At 49.1% G+C, this 17,951-nt stretch overlaps 1 protein-coding gene across 1 annotated transcript in view; it reads left to right on the forward strand.

The window, feature by feature from the left end:
- The window catches only part of LOC147668177 (guanine nucleotide-binding protein G(I)/G(S)/G(T) subunit beta-2), a 109,898-nt gene that overhangs the window by 45,282 nt on the left and 46,665 nt on the right, over positions 1-17,951 (forward strand). The window contains exons 4-5 of the mRNA XM_086948724.1: positions 5,715-5,778; positions 5,873-6,035. Of these exons, the coding sequence (XP_086804850.1) occupies positions 5,715-5,778; positions 5,873-6,035 (227 nt within the window). The remainder of the gene's footprint in view (positions 1-5,714; positions 5,779-5,872; positions 6,036-17,951) is intronic.

Consider the following 17,951-nt stretch of genomic DNA (forward strand, 5'->3'; position numbering starts at 1 on the left):
GGTAGACTACTGAAGGGAACACTGTTGCAGCTCATTTGCTTTCTGAGGCTTTTCATTTTCATAATATTGGTCTGAAATAGCAGGAAGCACGCTGCACGCAGGCAGAGCTCTATAATGGACTCTTCATTATTAAAGTGCATGGTAGATATGTAGATGTCCAGCATGTCCATTTAATGACTGCCACAGCACCAGAAACACTGTGTTCGAGGCATATGAGCTGCAGATTACACACTGTGCATAGATTGCCACCTAGTGGTGGGCCCGGATGTTTGCAGTTTGTTTTTGTTGTAGAAAAGTCTTTGGAAGTCACAGGATAGTTGACTCCTCCTTTGGATCATACTGCGCATGGGCATCGGCTCCATCCCCAGATAGTTTTTTTCCTGTTACCGGGCTCAGATGTGTTTCCAGCGCTCCGTGTTGGAACCGATTTCCTTCGTCGCGCAATCCTCACCAGCTTCGACGATCTAGTTTCGAACGAGTTTCCAGTCGACGCTACACTCCAACTTCGAAGTTCTCAATTCCGGTTGTTGACGAAGGCCTTCGGGCCCACCTAGGCCTCAACTTCCAGCTCAAGGAAAGGACTCCATTTAAAAAAGTGTCCTCAATTTGGGTCGAAGTTTCCCCACACAGGCCTACATTAGGTGTGTAACCTTTGCCTCTCTCCCGAGCACGAGGTCAGAGACTGTTCCGCTTGTGCCTCCTTCCGCTCCAAGAAGACTATCCGGGACCGAAGAGCTAGGAGAACAATGGCTCGTTCATCAGCTCCGATTCCAGACGACATCTTCCAAGAGGGCGTTGAAGTCCCAGAACACCATGGCGTCAACAGCAACTCCGAGGCCGAAGATTCAGAAGTAGAGGACATCAATCCAGCACAGCGGTCGTAAGTAAGACCGTCGACCCCGACCCTTCCTCGACACATTCAAAAAAGACTTCGGTCACACCCTCGCCCTCGGGTGCACACCGGGACACTGCTTCCACTGCACTGCCTTTGGGCCCGGCTAAGAAGCTCACTAAGCCTTCCGGCGACTCAAGCTTGAGTCTGTCTTCCCACAGTGTTGGCGCCCACCTACCGGCACCGAAAAAGACATCATCCGCCGACATAGAAACAATCTGCGCCGAAGCCTACTGCTAGTCCCTCGGCACCAAAACACAAATCGGACCTAAGCAAACATGTTTCGGATTCGAAAAAATCATCGGATCCAAAAAATCCACCGGAACCGAGAAAACCGCCGGATCCCAAAACCCCATCAGAGCCGAAAAAGACTCATACTTCTCCGGCTAAAGACACTGTCCAACAACACGCTTGAAAGCCAAAAGAATCACCCAGCTCGGTGCCGAGAACTCCCTCCGCACCAAAAGATCTGCCTCCTGCAGAGGACTTATTTCATCCAGACCCTGCACAAAAGACTCTTGTTAAGGATCCAACCACTGGTCGACTTACTCTTAGTTAACAAAAACGACCACTGGATACACCTGTACTGGCTCCTCATCCAAAGAAGGACATTGCTACCTTTCCTCTAAGGATTCCTTACCCTCCTTCACCACCTGCTCCCCTACCACAGCACTCCCCTACATCTTCTATCATACCAGATGATGACAACAGGGATGATAGCTGATGATACAGGGGCTGGTCAAGATGATCCCTCTATTCCTCCGGGCTCACCTGACCCGTGGAATGATTAGAACACCCCAGACGTCCCAAATCATGTATCCCTCTAGGCCTTACCCACCAGAAGACACTATGGGATTTAATCAGCTAGTACACAGGGCTGCACAATTCCATGGGGTTGACCAACATACTGACCTCTAGATGAAGACTTCCTAATGGATACCTTTGATAATGCACAAAGGTCCTCGGCAATTTTACCCATGCTAAGGGAGTTATTAAGCATGCTCCTGAAGTCTTCAAGGACCCATTTAGAACTCTGGTCATCAACCCACGAATAGAGAAATATAAAGCTGCCCCTTCAGATCCAGCATATATTAAAGGCCCAGTACCATTAGACTCTCTTGTGGTCTCTAATACACGCAAAAGAGAAAATTCAGGAGCATCAGGTGAAGCTCCCCCACCGGATAAAGAGTCTTAAGCTCCTTGACGCATCAGGTAAAAGAACTGCGTCTCAAGCAGCAAACATGTGGTGTATTGCCAATACACAAGCATTATTGGTAAGATATGACAGGGCACATTATGATGAATTGGAATCATTAATGCAGCACCTCCCTGATGGGTATAAAGACGGAGCAATAGAGCTTATCCAAGAAGGGAAAAATATTACAAACACCTCTTCGTTGTGCACTAGATGCAGCAGACACTGCCTCCAGAGCAATTAACACCCATGTTTTGTTGCATAGACACGAATGGCTACACATTTCAGGGTTCAAACCTGAAGTCCAAAGTGCTATACTTAACCAGCCCTATGAACAACACTTATCCGGACCTAATGTAGACGTATCCCTTAAAGATGAAGAAAGATACCGATACAGCCAAATCTATGGGAGCCCTGCAGTCGCAGGCTCCCAAACGCTCTTTTCGCTGCTCATCTTACAGAGGTGCCACCAGGGGATACTCTTCAGACCACCTCTACCTCTTACAAAGCCCCCACACAGTCCACCCATAGTAGGGGCTACAAAAGGGGTGGTTACAGAGGTAACAACAACTCCCGCTCTGCCTCCACCCCTGCCCAATGACTTCCCTCCCCGTCCCATTCCACTCCTGTCAGGGGAAGGCAACAATACCTACCATACTGGGAAAACATCACATCAGACAGGTGGGTGCTACAAATAATTCAGTGAGGTTACGGTCTCGAATTAACCCCCCCCCCAACATACCACCCAGACAGCGTCCAATGTCACAAGAACATTTGATACTGATCAGACAGGAGGTCATATCCCTCCTGCAGAAAAATGCAATAGAAATTGTTTCAATGCATCAGCAAAACAAAGAGGTATACTCGCTGTACTTCATAATCTCAAAGGACGGATCTCTAAGGCCTATTCTAGACCCCAGACCCCTAAACCTGTACATGCAGTCAGACCACTTTCATATGGTCACACTCCAGCAAGCCCTTCTGCTCCTTTTATAAAACTACTTCCTTGTCTCTCTAGATCTCAAGGACGACTACTTCCACATTCCTGTCCACACAGCGCACAGAAAATATCTCCAATTTGTACTAGATGGTCAGCACTACCAATTCAAGTACTCCCATTCGGAGTCACAACAGCACCAAGGGTGTTTACGAAATGTCTAGCAGTAGTAGCAGCACACTTAAGACAGCATATTCATGTCTTCCCATGAATATGCTCATAAAAGCCAGCTCATACAGCCAGTGTGTACAACACACTCGCACAACAATTCCACTGCTCCACGACTTGGGATTCACAGTAAATCACACCAAGTCACATCTGCAACCGTCACATATACAACAATATCTCGGCGCTACAATAAACACCCAATTAACACTAGCTTATCCCTCTCCAGCCAGGATAACAAGTGAAAAACTCTCCTAACAAAATTCAAACTGCTACACTCTCTTCCAGCTCGAGTGTTCAAGCAGCTCATAGGAATGATGGCATGTTGCATATTCATAGTACCTCACGCAAAACTACAAATGCGTCCACTTCAAGAGTGCTGAACACGACAGTGGAACCAGGCTCACGGTCAATTAACCGACATAGTGTTGGTAGACAGTCAGACTTATCGCTCTCTGCAATGGTAGAGTACCAAAAACCTTTCAAAAGGCCGACCGTTTCTAGAGCCAGTTCCTCAAATAGTCATGACAGCGGAAGCATCGCTCTCCGGCTGGGGAGCTCACCTACTGCATCACACCATGCAAGGCAGGTGGACACTGCAACAAAAGTTACTCCACATAAACCACTTGGAGTTACTAGCTGTATTTCTTGCCCTAAAACCATTACAAAGGCAAGTATCAGGCAAAGCTGTCTTAGTCCGCACAGACAATATGACAGCCATGCATTACATAAACAGGGGGGGGGGGGACACTCTCTGCAGCTCTCTGTTAGCGCAGTAGATGTGGAGATGGGCTATACCACTAAAGATCTACCTCTTATCCCAACATGTTTCAGGAGTACAAAACCCCATGGCAGATCTGCTAAGTCGATGGACACAGCAGATCCACAAGTGGGAACTTCATCCGCAAGTTCTTCAACCGTTCTTTCAACTGTGGGGACAACCTCAGATAGACCTCTTAGCCACCCACGAAAACGCAAAATGCCCAAACTTCACCACCAGATATCCACACTCGCTGTCCAAAGGCAATGCGATATGAATGAACTGGTCAAGAAAATGTGTACGCTTTTCCTCCTGTCCTTCCGTTAGTGGTACGCAAACTACAGCAACATTCCCTGGCGCTCATTCTAGTTTCTCCAACTTGGACCAGTCAACCGTGGCACACCACGCTGCTGCAACTCTGTGGTACCACACCAGAAACTAATCCTATCTCCACGCTTATTAACGCAGAACCATGGAGAGAGCAGACACCAGGACCGGACCCAGCTCAGCTCAACCTAGCGATCTGGCTCCTGAAGTCATAGTTTGGTTACCTCAACCTCCCTCCAAACTGTATGAACGTTATTAAAGAAGCTAGACGTCTCACTACTAGAGAATGTTATGCTGCTAAGTGGAAACCGTTTGTGACATACTGTCAGAACAACATAAATCCTTTAGATGTGTCTATTCAACACATCATAGGATACCTATTACACCTTTAAAAGTGTAATTTAGCGTACACGTCTATCAGACTGCACCTTGCTGCCATTGCAGCGTACTTACAAAATAGGCAGCATCTATCTCTTTTTAGAGTGCCTGCCATAAAAGCTTTCATGGAAGGACTCAAATGAATGATCCCTCCCAGAACACCACCTTCACCAGTGTGGAACTTAAACCTTGTTCTCATACGGTTAATGGGACCTCCCTTTGAACCGTTATATAAATGTGAACTGCAATTCCTAACTTGGAAAGTCGCTTTCCAAGTAGCAATTACTTCTCTCAGAAGGGTTAGTGAATTACAAGCACTTACCATTCAAGAACCCTTTCTGCAAATGCATCATAATGAAGTGGTAATAATAAATGCATCATAATAAAGTGGCTACCTTTTATATGTTCCAGTATTCTCTTAATTAGATGCAAATTACATGGACATCACTACTTCTTGTACAATTCCATCACTTCCCTAATGGCGAAAAATAATCTGGGAATGGAGCCGATGCCCATGCGCAGTATGATCCAAAGGAGGAGTCACCTATCCTGTGACTTCCAAAGACTTCAAAAACAAACTGCAAACATCTGGGCCCAACACTAGGTGGCCATCTATGCACAGTGTGTAAGTCTGCAGCTCTACATGCCAAGAACCGATGCATACTGGTAAGTAGCATTTTCCTTGGCCTCCAGCTTCACTGTTGGCCGGCAACATTACAGTGTGTCTGACAAGGCCTCCTGGAATTCTGTCCTTTGGTTTTTCCACAACTTTTTCTGCTGCAAGCGGTTATACACTTTTTCACCCTTTCTGCGAGCCTACTCCAGAACCTCTCTCCAGGCCTCTATCGTGAGTCGCTGGCTGCGTCGTGGAACGTTGCTTTAGATCCAGTTGTGTCTGGTTGCATGCAGCTGTCTGCCTTTGACTCATTGTTGTAATGTGGCTGCGTTTACTTTGTGCTGGGTATGACATTCTGCTCTTTATTACCTGGTCTTCACACAGGTTGTTGGTCAGTGCTTCGCAGGATGGCAAGCTGATCATATGGGACAGTTATACTACAAATAAGGTAGGAGCCTGTCCCGCTTTGATAGTGATGAGATGGTGCAGTTGGTCGGCTTGTTGTGTTTGACTTCCTAACTCTTCTCCATGCCTCACTTTAGGTTCACGCCATTCCGCTAAGGTCATCGTGGGTCATGACTTGTGCCTACGCCCCATCCGGCAACTATGTAGCCTGTGGAGGTTTAGACAACATATGCTCCATCTACAGCCTGAAGACCCGGGAGGGGAATGTGAGGGTGAGCCGGGAGCTGCCAGGCCACACAGGTAAATGCTGAAAGATGTCTGGGATGTTGTCTGCTTGAAATCCAAAGCCACTTCAAATATTCACTATCTCCTGCTCTATAGATGCTCCTACTCACCCATGCACCCCCCCCCCTCTTTTGCCCAAACTATTTCGCCATTCTCCTTCCTACCCCTGTGGTCATTCCTACAAAGCCCCACTCTCATGTTCCCTATACATCTCCCAATGCAGTACTACAGGGCATGGGTATACAGTGACAGAGTTTGGTGGTGGGGGGGGGGGGGGGGGGGTGTTAAAAGGGATCCCGACTGAGACCTTTCGTTGTACGAAGTTTCACTGATGCCCTGGACATTTCTTTAGGGAATGAGCATCGGACGACTTTAAGCCTATGCAGACATCTCCTTTATTTTCTGGTTGCTGGTACTGTATCTGTCCTCGACCTGCAGATTAGCAGTAGGCCTCTCTTGGGTTTAGTGTTAGACCTTGCTCCTCCATGGCCAGACATTCTTAGGGATGCACCTTGTGAACCATTGGATGCTAGTGCCTTGCTGTGTGAGGTTGCTTTTAAATTGCCATTTGTCCTTTGTATAGGAATCTCACTGTACAACTCCACTTGATTGAGCTAAAACCAGATTGGTCACATCCGGTCCCTTTGTTCATCTGGTGTCTTCCAGGTATCTCCACCCTCAGGCAATCAAAAGCCGGTTGACAACAGATTGTATTTTTGGCTTAGTTCAAAGTTTGTGATGGAACTGGTGATAGAAACCTGGTGAAATGTCTAAATTCCAGGAATGGCTCTAACCCTGCTTGTTTGCTTGCAGACCACAGCCTGTGCATCCTTGCATGACCTAGTTCAGTCTTAACTTGTTCAAGTTAAGACAGCCATCCAATTCTATCTCATATATGACCTGCAGTATTTCAAAAAGTACCCACCCTTCTCGCCAGTTGTTTCCCAAGTGCCAGCACTTTCCCCATGAAGTTCAAAACCCCTATCCAACCAGGCTGTATGTGATTGCCGATGCAATGGAGCTGCAATTCAGGAGCTAACACTTTTTTTTTTAGTATGCAATAAGAGCATTGTGTGCTTGCAACTTTCCTGTTTGTTTTCACTCCCTTCTGAACTTGGATGAGATCCCACACAAGTCTTTGAACTCTCCTAGTAGGGTCTGCAAACACCAGAGCTCCAGCGGCCGTTCCACCAGTAGCATGTTACTTTCGCCATCACACTTGTTGCCACTCCAGGCATGGATATTGTCAGGGCCACGACCTAGCATAGTTTTGCACAGGCAGTATAACCTGGATGATGCACACAACCACCTTTTCACTGAACAACCAGGCATTCAGATTAGCATGCATAACCCTGCATGGGGAGTTCATAAAACCAGTGATATGAGGAGGGATGGAGCACTAAAAACTAGTTTAGTAAACCGGAAATCCATATGCGCTTTCATGAATGAGCTAGTTCAGATTCCTGCATAGCTCAATGCAGAGGGCTTTCAGTTTGGGGCCCACACATTGGAGATAGCACTACCCGCCTGCTGGTGAACTGCAGTGCTGAAAAGAGAAGATGGGGAGAGCTTCAAACTACCAGATGGAGGAATGGTGCACAGCATGCACACCCAGAAAAGACTTGCGCCACAAAACTGAATTCACTCCCAATGCTTGCAATCCTGATCTGCAGAAGAGTGGGAGCGATGAAGCTCATTGGAGTAAAGTTAGTCAAATCTATCCTTAGTGCAAGAATTGTCATTGCCATAAAAAATGACATTGGGTATATCGCTGCTCTGAAGTCTCCAGTCTATTGGTGTGGAAACAAGGGGATTTTACGCATACACGAGTATATTAAGTTGATTTAAAAATAAATGTTAGTAAATCAGCAGAGACTACCTTCAAATGTACATATTTTATGAAAGGAACCATGTCAGTTAAGACTACATTTAAATCAAGTGCAGATTAGGGTAGTGGTATTGTCCATGACTAATACTTCAAACCGCCTCATCCCAGAGACTTGCCCACCAGTGCTCCCTTCAGTTCTGCTCTTCAGAGGTGCACGTTTCATGCAACCCCAACACTGCACATTCCCACCAGTATATAATGAAGAGAGGCCACCGCAAAGCAAACTTATCTGGCCATGGAGAAATGTCCTTCATCTGAGGTAATCTGCGTTATCTGTTTATCCTGAAGACCTGCTGAGGAAGGCTTTCAAGCTTTATTTCCTACTGTGCTGTCCTGCACATGCACTCGCACACCAGTGAGTTTGTGTCTCTGTAACAGGACATAGAGGGCCTATGTGAGCTGTGTGTCTCCAGGGACACCTTTGACAACAGATGCCTGCAGACGCTGTCACGGTCTTTGTTCTCTAGTTAGTAATGTATTCTGCCTGGTGGGGAATGTAAGGGACTTGAGTGTAGTACATGGATGTTTATCTCCTCTAGGAGCTGAACTACTCTAAAGGCTGCATTCCTCCTGTGCTTGCCATGCATCTCCATCTCAGGTCTCATGAGCACACCATCCTTGGATCAGACATAGGTTATTATAGCGTTTTATAAAGTGCTCCGCTACCCATAAAGGGTGTCTAGTTGCTCAGCAAAGGAAAGGCACCCAAGGGTGTTAGCTTAAAACCTCCAGGTCTTAAGATTCTAACTAAACATGGCAAGTGAGGTGAAGCTTCTCAGGGACTCTGGAGACATTCCACAACTTTAGGTCCAAGTAAGTTTATTAAATGCCTCCCATACGAGACCATCAAATCTGGGAACTATGCACAGGGTTTGGTTGAGAGATTGCAACGTGTGCTTGGGCTGATAAGGCCCCACCAAGTCCTGGATATAATGTGAGCCAGTGCCAGATCTAGCCTTGTGCATATAGCACAAGGATTTGAATTGTATTCGCTTTTCCACGGCTCACCAAAGACTCGTGTCAAGGAGGTGCGAACCAGATTCATGTTTTGGAAGACAGTACAATAGTCTGGGTGCGGAGATCTGTACTAACAAGGTGTCCAATGGATGTCTCATCTACTCCAAGATAGAGAATGTTGCCATCATTGATCCTTGATGGTACCAGAGCGTGAATTACTGTCACCTGGGTTGGCTGTGGAATCATACAAATGAATCTTTACCCACTTCACCCCTACAAAGCAAGTGGAGGCCACCATAACCACCTGAGGTACATTGTCCAGCCAGCCAGAAGCCCAGGTTCTTTACCTTGGGAGACAGTTCGGGAAAGAGCCCCAAGGATTCCAGATTGTGCTGTGGTCCCCAGGGTTTAGCATTCTTACCCAAGACATTATCGGTCTTTCCGGCGCTGAGCCAGTTATAATTGTTGTTCATCCAAGAAGAGAGCCGACGCAGACTCAGATTTAGGGCTCTCTGATTGTGGCCTTGAGCAGATGACCGAGAAAAAAGTTGCCTCATCTGCATAAAATAAAATGGGATTAAGCCACAGTTTTCCAAAGACAAGCCAGTCTGCGTGCGGCCGGCTGGGGCTAGGTGCAAGGTACACTGCCGATTTTCATAGGTACTCCTCCCAAGAATTCTTTGCTCTTCAGGGTAATTGGGCGATTTCGGGTTACACCCTTTCAAAAATCCAAGATATTAGTATCTTAAATCCCAATCCTACCGCGTCCTTTCCTCCCTCGTTGGGCCACTTACCACGCTCCCAGTCTCTCGCCTGGCAACCCCTCTCTTCACTACCACTCCCGGCACAGCTCGCCCCGAAGACCTGCCTATCTTCTTAACACCCAATCCCTGGCCAAGCATCAGCTTGAGCTCTTCTCATTTCTGGATTCAGTTAGGCCTGACATGTTTCTAACCGAAACATGGCTCTCCTCTGATTCCTACCCTGACATCCTGGCGGCTATTCCGATCCTTATGTTCTGCGCTCCGATCGGCCAGTTGGGAAATCTGGAGGCAGTGTAGCGATTATTATCCATTCGAAACTACATGTTCGACACATACGAGCTGCAGATTACACACTATGCATAGATGGCCACCTAGTGTTGGGCCCGGATGTTTGCAGTTTGTTTTGTTGTAGAAAAGTCTTTCGGAGTCACTGGATAGGTGACTCCTCCTTAGGATGATACTGCGCATGGGCATCGGCTCCATCCCCAGATAGTTTTTTTCCGCCACCGGGCTCAGATGTGTTTCTAACGCTCAGTGTTGGAACCGATTTCCTTCGGCGCGCAATCCTCACCAAACTACAAAACTTAGTTTCAAACGTTTTCCAGTCGATGCTGATCTTCTAACATCGAGAATCTCCATTCTGATCGTAGTCTACGGTCTGCGGGCCTACCTAGGCCGCAACTTCAGCTTATGGAAAGGACGCCATTTAAGAAGTGTCCTCCATGTGGGTCGAAGTTTCCCCACACCGACCTGCATGAGGGGTGTAACCTGTCTCTCTCCGGAGCAGGAGGCGAAAGACTGTTCAGCTTGTGCCTCTTTCTGCTCCAAAAAGACTCTCCGGGACCGAAGAGCGAGGAGAACAATGGCTCAACGATCTTCAGCTCCGATTCCGGACGGCATCTTCGAGGAGGGCGTCAACGTCCCTGAACAGCACGACGTCGACAGCAGCTCCGAAGCAGACGATTCCGAAGTCGAGGACATAACTCCAGCGCAGCGGGTCATAAGTAAGACCGTCGACCTTGACCCCTCCTCGACACAGAAGGTCCCGGTCACACCCTCGCCCTCCAGTAATACACCTGATCCAACTACTCCCACAGGATCCCCAGACCCCTGGGACAATTATACCACCCCAGATGTCCCAAATGTCCCTCAGGATGACATTTATTCCTCAAGGCCTTCCCTACCAGAAGACACTATTGGGTTTAACGAATTGATTCACAGGGCTGCACATTATCATGGTGTAGACCTTTATACAGACCCTGTTGAGGAAGACTTCCTTATGGATATATTTGATAATGCACAAAGGTCGTCCTCCATCTTGCCCATGCTTAAAGGAGTGCTCAAGCATGCTCCCAAAGTCTTCAAAGACCCAGTCAGAACTCTGGTCATTAACCCTCTGATAGAGAAAAAATATAAGGCTGTTCCATCTGACCCAGCTTCTATTAAAGGCCCAGTACCTCAAGACTCACTGGTAGTTTCCAACGCACGCAAATCCCAAACATTGTGTGAGGCTGCACCACCAGATAAAGAGTCTAAGCTACTTGACGCATCAGGCAAAAGAACAGCGTCTCAAGCAGCAAACATGTGGCGTATCGCCAATACACAGGCACTGCTTGCCCGATATGACAGGGCGCATTACGATGAGCTAGAGTCACTAATGAGGCACCTCCCTGACAAGTACAAGGATAGAGCAAACAAGCTCATCCAGGAAAGGAAGAACATCACAAACAACTCCATTAGGTGCGCCCTTGATGCAGCGGACACAGCCTCTAGGGCAGTTAACACCAGCGTCTTGCTACGCAGACACACCTCGCTGCGCATGTCCGGGTTCAAACCTGAGGTACAAAGCGCCATTCTTAACCAACCCTTTGACCAACCACATCTATTTGGACCCGAGGTAGATGTATCATTAGAGAAAATGAAAAAATACAGATACCGCCAAATCCGAGAGCCCTGCAGTCGCAGGCTCCCAGACGTTAATTTCGTCGCTCAAACTATTGAGGTGCCACCAGGGGATTTACTTCAGACACCGCTTCCACCTCATACAAAGCCCCTACAGTAAAGGCTACCAAAGGGGTCGGTACAGGGGTAACAATAACAAAAGGCAGAGGCAAAAATAACTCACGCTCTGCCTCTACCCCTGCCCAATGACTCCCTTCCCCTTCCCCCACCTCATTCCACTCCTGTCGGGGGAAGACTTAAACAGTACCTGCCAGCATCGGAAAACATCACATCAGACAGGTGGGTGGTCCAAATAATTCAATCGGGTTACTGTCTAGAACGAACATCTACCCCCCCCAAACATACCACCCAAGCAACGTCCAATGTCACAGGAACATTTAACACTGCTCAGACAGGAGGTAATATCCCTCCTGCAGAAAAATGCAATAGAAATAGTTTTGCAGCGTGAATCTTTCTGGATTCACTATGCTGTGCATATTCCGCGGTCTTGTGGTTGGGTCCGGATTCGTAGTCTTTGGTTTTTTTTTTTTTTTTTTCCCGTAGCCCTTGTGGGCGTCGGCGTCACACCTCCTCGGGTGCATTTCCGGTGACGTCGGCATGCTTCCTGCGGAAGCTCCCACTCTTGGGCGCCATCTTCAGATTCTTTTTTCCGCGGTCGGGTCTGGATCGTTCCCGTTGGGCTCCAGACATTTTTGGAGAAAGTGCTGAAAAGAGTGGAAGTTGGAGAAGATATTCGAAGAAGAAGACTAAAGAAGACTTCACAGAACATTGACGAAGAGAAAAGAAGGTGAAAACCTCGAACTTCGACAATCGTCGACGTCCACGCGGTCAGGGAGGCCTGAACGCACGAGGATGGACAACACGCCGTTCAAGTTCTGCCCGAACTGCAGACACAAGTACGCGCAGAAAGACCAGCACCCGGTTTGCAACCTTTGCCTGCCGGTAGAACACAGAAGCGAGGACTGCAATGCCTGCTCCGTCTTCGCCCAGAAGACCCTTCGTGTGAGGAAGAGACAGAGGGTAGCACACGCCACCCTCGAAGGAAAATCCCAGACGCCATCGCTGTACGAGCTGGGGATGTCCTCGGAGGAAGAGGACAACGCTGCCGCCGAAGACGACAGCTACACGGTCGTAGAGACCGATTACAAGAAGACACCTGATAAGGTAGGAGACTCGACGTCCCACAAGAACACGAGAGACTCGGAGTCTCGAAAGTACGAGGCCAAGAGCCCGAAGGCGCCGATGCAGCGACATCTGCCGTCCGCGACCACAAACAGGCCCAGCGGATCCTCGGAGAAGGAGTCCCTGGCACCGAGAGCTGTTGACCAGCAGAAAGCGTCGAAGATCGTCGCAGAAAGGGACCGATCGACGTCGAGGGAGAAAGACCCTAAAGCCTCGGCGCCGTCCAAGGACCCGAAAGCCAGTTCGACGTCCAAGCCGTTGACGCTGAGAATCTCGCCGCCGAACCAGGCGACGAAGAGGGGGGCCGAACGTTCCGAAGCCGAAAACGCGGCCGAGATGGAAAGGAAAAGACGTCGGCTAGAAGCCGAAATGGAAAGCCTCTTGCAGCGGAAGAAGGATTTCGACGCCGAGATGAGTGGCTTCAAAATTCCACACAAGACCAAGCACGCCGTGCTAGATCTGGTCGAAGAGGAAGAACATGTCGACGACCATGTGCCTAGCGACGAGATGGTCGACTACCAGGAAGATGAAGAGAATCCCTACGAGGATTACAGCTATGAGGAGGAAGAGGGCAGTAGGTTGGACGCCGAGTCGGCCACCTCTGACCCACGCGAGGAGGATTACCTAGACGTCGACACCGAGAGCCCGGAAGAGGCGGTCGACTTATACCCCTCGAGGCCCTCGCCGCCGGACGACATCGGGGCATACAACTCGGCGATACAATCTGCCGCAGCTGCATTCAAGCTAAAGCTCGACGAGGAAAAGCAGACTTCCTGCTAGAGACATTGCTCCCAACACAAACAAGAAGCCAGTTCCTTCCAATGCTCGAGAGCGTCTTGGCTCAGGGAAAGGAAGCGTTCAAAGAGCCCGCAACATGCAAGGCGGTAACTCCCAGAACAGAGAAAAAGTACCAACACTCCTCAAAGGACCCGGCCTACATTCGGGGCGAGGTCTCCTCTGACTCCATTATCACGGCCACAGCTAGGAAGAGGGCGAGCGTATCCACTACCTCGGGCCCACCACCGGATAAGGAGAGCAAGAGGATGGATCTGGTGGGGAGAAGGATCGAGCGGAATGCCGCGACCCACTGGCGCATGGCCAATTCCAACGCCCTGTTAAACAGGCACATGTACCAGATCATGGAGGGGCTGGGGCAGTTGGTGAAGGACCTACCCCAGAATGCCAGGCAGAAGGCCGAAAAATTGATCGAAGAAGGGAAAAACGCGGCAAATTCTTGCCTTAAGACGGCCCTGGACAGAGCAGACACCGCCAGCAGGCTCATGATGATGGGTGTCACGAAAAGGAGACACGCCTGGCTCAGGATCTCAGGGTTCAAACCCGAGGTACAACACAGTATCCTGAACACACCGTTCAACGGCGAAACACTTTTTGGAGCAACAGTTGACGAGAAACTATGCCAACTCAAAAAAGATAACGAGACGGCAAGATCCATGGGGGCATTGCAGTTCAGAGGCAACAGAAGAGGCACCCCGGCACGGAGGCCCGGCGGGAGAGGTGGAAACCAGCCAGGTACATCTCACCAGGCCTTCCAGTAAACGCACCAGGCAGACTCGCAGGCTCAGCAAGGTCACCAGAAGCAGTCCTGGCAGTACCAGCCAAGAGGTCAGTCCTTTCGAGGGAGAAATGGACGTGGCCAGAATAGAGGAGGGGGGCAGCAGCCCACCTCGAAGTGACTTCAGAGACCTCCGGGTGCCCGACCACAGAAAAGATCCCAGGGGGCACCACGTACGAAGGGGTCAGGACAATCTAGACACCTACGACCACATGACACCAGTGGGAGGAAGATTAAAGTTCTACCTCCAAGAATGGAGAGAAATAACATCAGACAAATGGATCCTAAACATCATGCAATTCGGATACTGCTTGGAGTTGGAGAGAAAGCCAACAAACAGAAAACCAAGGGGAAAGCCACCAGCAAGAGAACAGCGGGCGAGGCTTCAGGAAGAAGTGCAAGAACTTCTACAAAAACAGGCCATAGAAAGAGTTCCCTTCAGGGAAAGGAACAAGGGAATATACTCAACGTACTTCCTAGTACCAAAGGTCGACGACAAGATGAGACCCATCCTAGACCTAAGGTTCCTCAACAAATTCATAAGAACACAAAAGTTCAAGATGACCTCCCTGCAGGAGGTGCTGCCGCAATTGCAGGTCGGAGACTTCATGGTCACGATAGACCTCAAGGACGCCTACTTACACATACCGATGAACGAGAAGCACAAGCATATGCTCAGGTTCACAATCTGAGGAGGCCACTACCAGTTCACAACGCTGGCCTTCGGACTGAAATCAGCACCGAGGGTATTCACGAAGTGCCTCGCGGCAGTCTCAGCACATTTACGAAGACAGGGGATACACGTATACCCTTACCTGGACGACTGGCTGGTGAAAGCAAACTCGTACCAGAAGTGCAAGCAGCAAGGGGACAGCCTCTAACACCCCCAACTCCGACAGTGACCATCACCACAGACGCATCCCTGAAGGGATGGGGCGCTCACATGGAGGAACTCAGTGAGGGGTCTTTGGACGCCAGCAGATGCGACAAAGCACATCAATTACCTCGAATTGAAGACAATCTTCCTTGCACTGAAAGCCTGCCAGACAAGACTGTACAGGCAAAGGGTGTTGCTACAGACAGACAACAACACGGCGATGTTCTACATCAACAAACAGGGTGGAACACAGTCAACACCGCTTTCAACGCTGGCGCAGGAGATATGCAGGTGGGCCATCCCTCTCCAGATAGACCTGCTAGCCATACACCTACCAGGGAAGGAGAACATTCAGGCAGACTGGCTGAGCAGACAGACCTCGGCATCCCACGAGTGGTAGCTCAATGCTCGGGAGACAAGGAGGCTGTTCAACAGGTGGGGAACGCCATCAGTGGACCTGTTTGCAACACGCCAGAATGCGAAATGCCGAAACTTCGCATCCAGACAACACGAAGAAGGGTCCCTTGGGAATGCCCTATGGATAGATTGGTCCGGGACATTTGCTTACGCTTTTTACCCGATACCACTGATACACAGAGTACTGAGCAAGTGCAGAGCGAGCACCATGACCCTGATACTGGTCGCGCCACAGTGGGCGAGGCAGACATGGTACTCGCAGATCATGGAGATGGCACAGTGTGCACCCCACACATTCGGAAGAAGAAAAGACCTGCTCTCCATGCAGAACGGAGAGGTGCTGCACCCAGAAACAGAGAGCATGAGCCTAGTAGCATGGCTCCTGAGGACATAGAGTTCGCACATTTGAGACTGCCAGAGAGCACCCTCCGGGTCCTTCGGGAGGCACGAAGGCCCAGCACACGGAAGTGCTATGTTGCAAAGTGGAAAAGATTCACGATGTGGTGCAGGAGGGAAAGACTGCACAATAAAATGAAAAAGGACTCCACGGTACTGAAGTACCTGACACACTTACTGGAGGGAAACCTCAGCTCGTCCTTCTTGAGAGTTCACCTGGCGGCTATAGTGGCATACACAAGGGGTGAGATGGGCAGAAGCTTCTTCACATCACAAGTTGTAAAGAGGTTCCTGGAAGGAGCGAAAAGGATCGCACCACCCAAGCGTGTGCCACCACCGGCATGGAACTTAAACGTGGTCCTGATGGAACTCATGAAGGAGCCCTTTGAGCCGCTTCACAAGGCCTCCTTGAAGATGCTAACTATGAAAACTGCTTTCCTGGTTGCAATTACGTCCTTACGCAGAGTGAGCGAGCTGCAAGCGCTAACGCTACAGGAGCCCTACTTACAAATACACAATGACAGGGTTGTGATGAGGACCGACCCACACTTCATGCCGAAGGTGGTGTCCAGGTTCCACATGAACCAGTCCATACAGATACCAAGTTTTTCCAAAAACGAACCACTAGCGCAGAGCGAGCTCTGCACACCCCAGACGCCAGAAGGGCGGTCATGCATTACATTGAAAGGACAAAAGGACACAGGAAAACGAAACAGTTCTTTGTGTCGTTCGCCAACAGTTACATGGGCAAGGCAGTGACTAAGACCACTATTGCACGCTGGATCGCGCAAACAATCCAACTCTGCCACAAAAGGGCAGGAGAAGAACTGGCAGAGGGGGCACGTGCCCACTCCACTAGGAAAAAGGGGGCTACAATAGCCTTCCTGGCCAATACACCCATACAAGACATATGCCTGGCGGCAACATGGGCTTCGGTGCACACATTCACGAAGCACTATTGCGTGGATGTTCAGATGAACAAAGAAGCACAAGTCTGACAAAGGGTGCTCCAGCATATATTCAGAAACCAGAGCTCATCTTCCACCCAGCCGCCACAGAAATGAGAAACCGCTACGAAATCTATGCACGAATAGTTTCTTACCTGTCTGTGTAGTTTTGCAGCTTGAAGATCTTTCTGGATTCACTAGCGAACCCACCCACCTCCGCCAGAAAGATGAGGCTGGAGAGAGAAGAGGTGGTCAAAAAAAAGAAAAAAAAATAGGGGGAGAAGAAGTAAGAGAATATAAGGACAAGCGGTAAAGAAATTCTCACCTGAATAGAACATTGCCATTGCTTCGGGAAAGAAGGAAACACGGAAAAAAGAATCCGAAGATGGCGCCCAAGAGTGGAAGCTTCCGCAAGAAGCATGCCGACGTCACCGGAAATGCACCCGAGGAGGTGTGACGCCGACGCCCACAAGGGCTACGAAAAAAAAAAAAAAAGACTACGAATCCGGACCCAACCACAAGACCGCGGAATATGCACAGCATAGTGAATCCAGAAAGATCTTCAAGCTGCAAAACTACACCGACAGGTAAGAAACTATTCGTTCCAGAGCATCAGAAAAACAAAGGAGTATATTTCTTAATACCAAAAAAGGACGGATCTCTGATTGATCCTAGACCTCTAAACATTTACATACAGTCGGATCATTTTCATATTGTCACAGTACAACATGTCCTCCTATTACTGGTATTAAACGACTTCCTTGTCACTAGAACTCAAGGACGCATACTTCCATATTCCCATCCACTCAGCACACAGAAAATATCTCAGATTTGTGCTAGACGGACAACACTACCAGTTCAAAGTGCTCCCATTCGGAGTCACAACCGCACCAAGGGTGTTTACCAAATGCCTAGCAGTAGTAGCAGCTCACCTAAGACAGCACATTCACGTCTTCCCATACCTGGAA

This window comes from Lissotriton vulgaris, unplaced genomic scaffold (assembly GCF_964263255.1).
Source record: "Lissotriton vulgaris unplaced genomic scaffold, aLisVul1.2 SCAFFOLD_2553, whole genome shotgun sequence".
Classification (NCBI taxonomy): Eukaryota; Metazoa; Chordata; class Amphibia; order Caudata; family Salamandridae; genus Lissotriton; species Lissotriton vulgaris.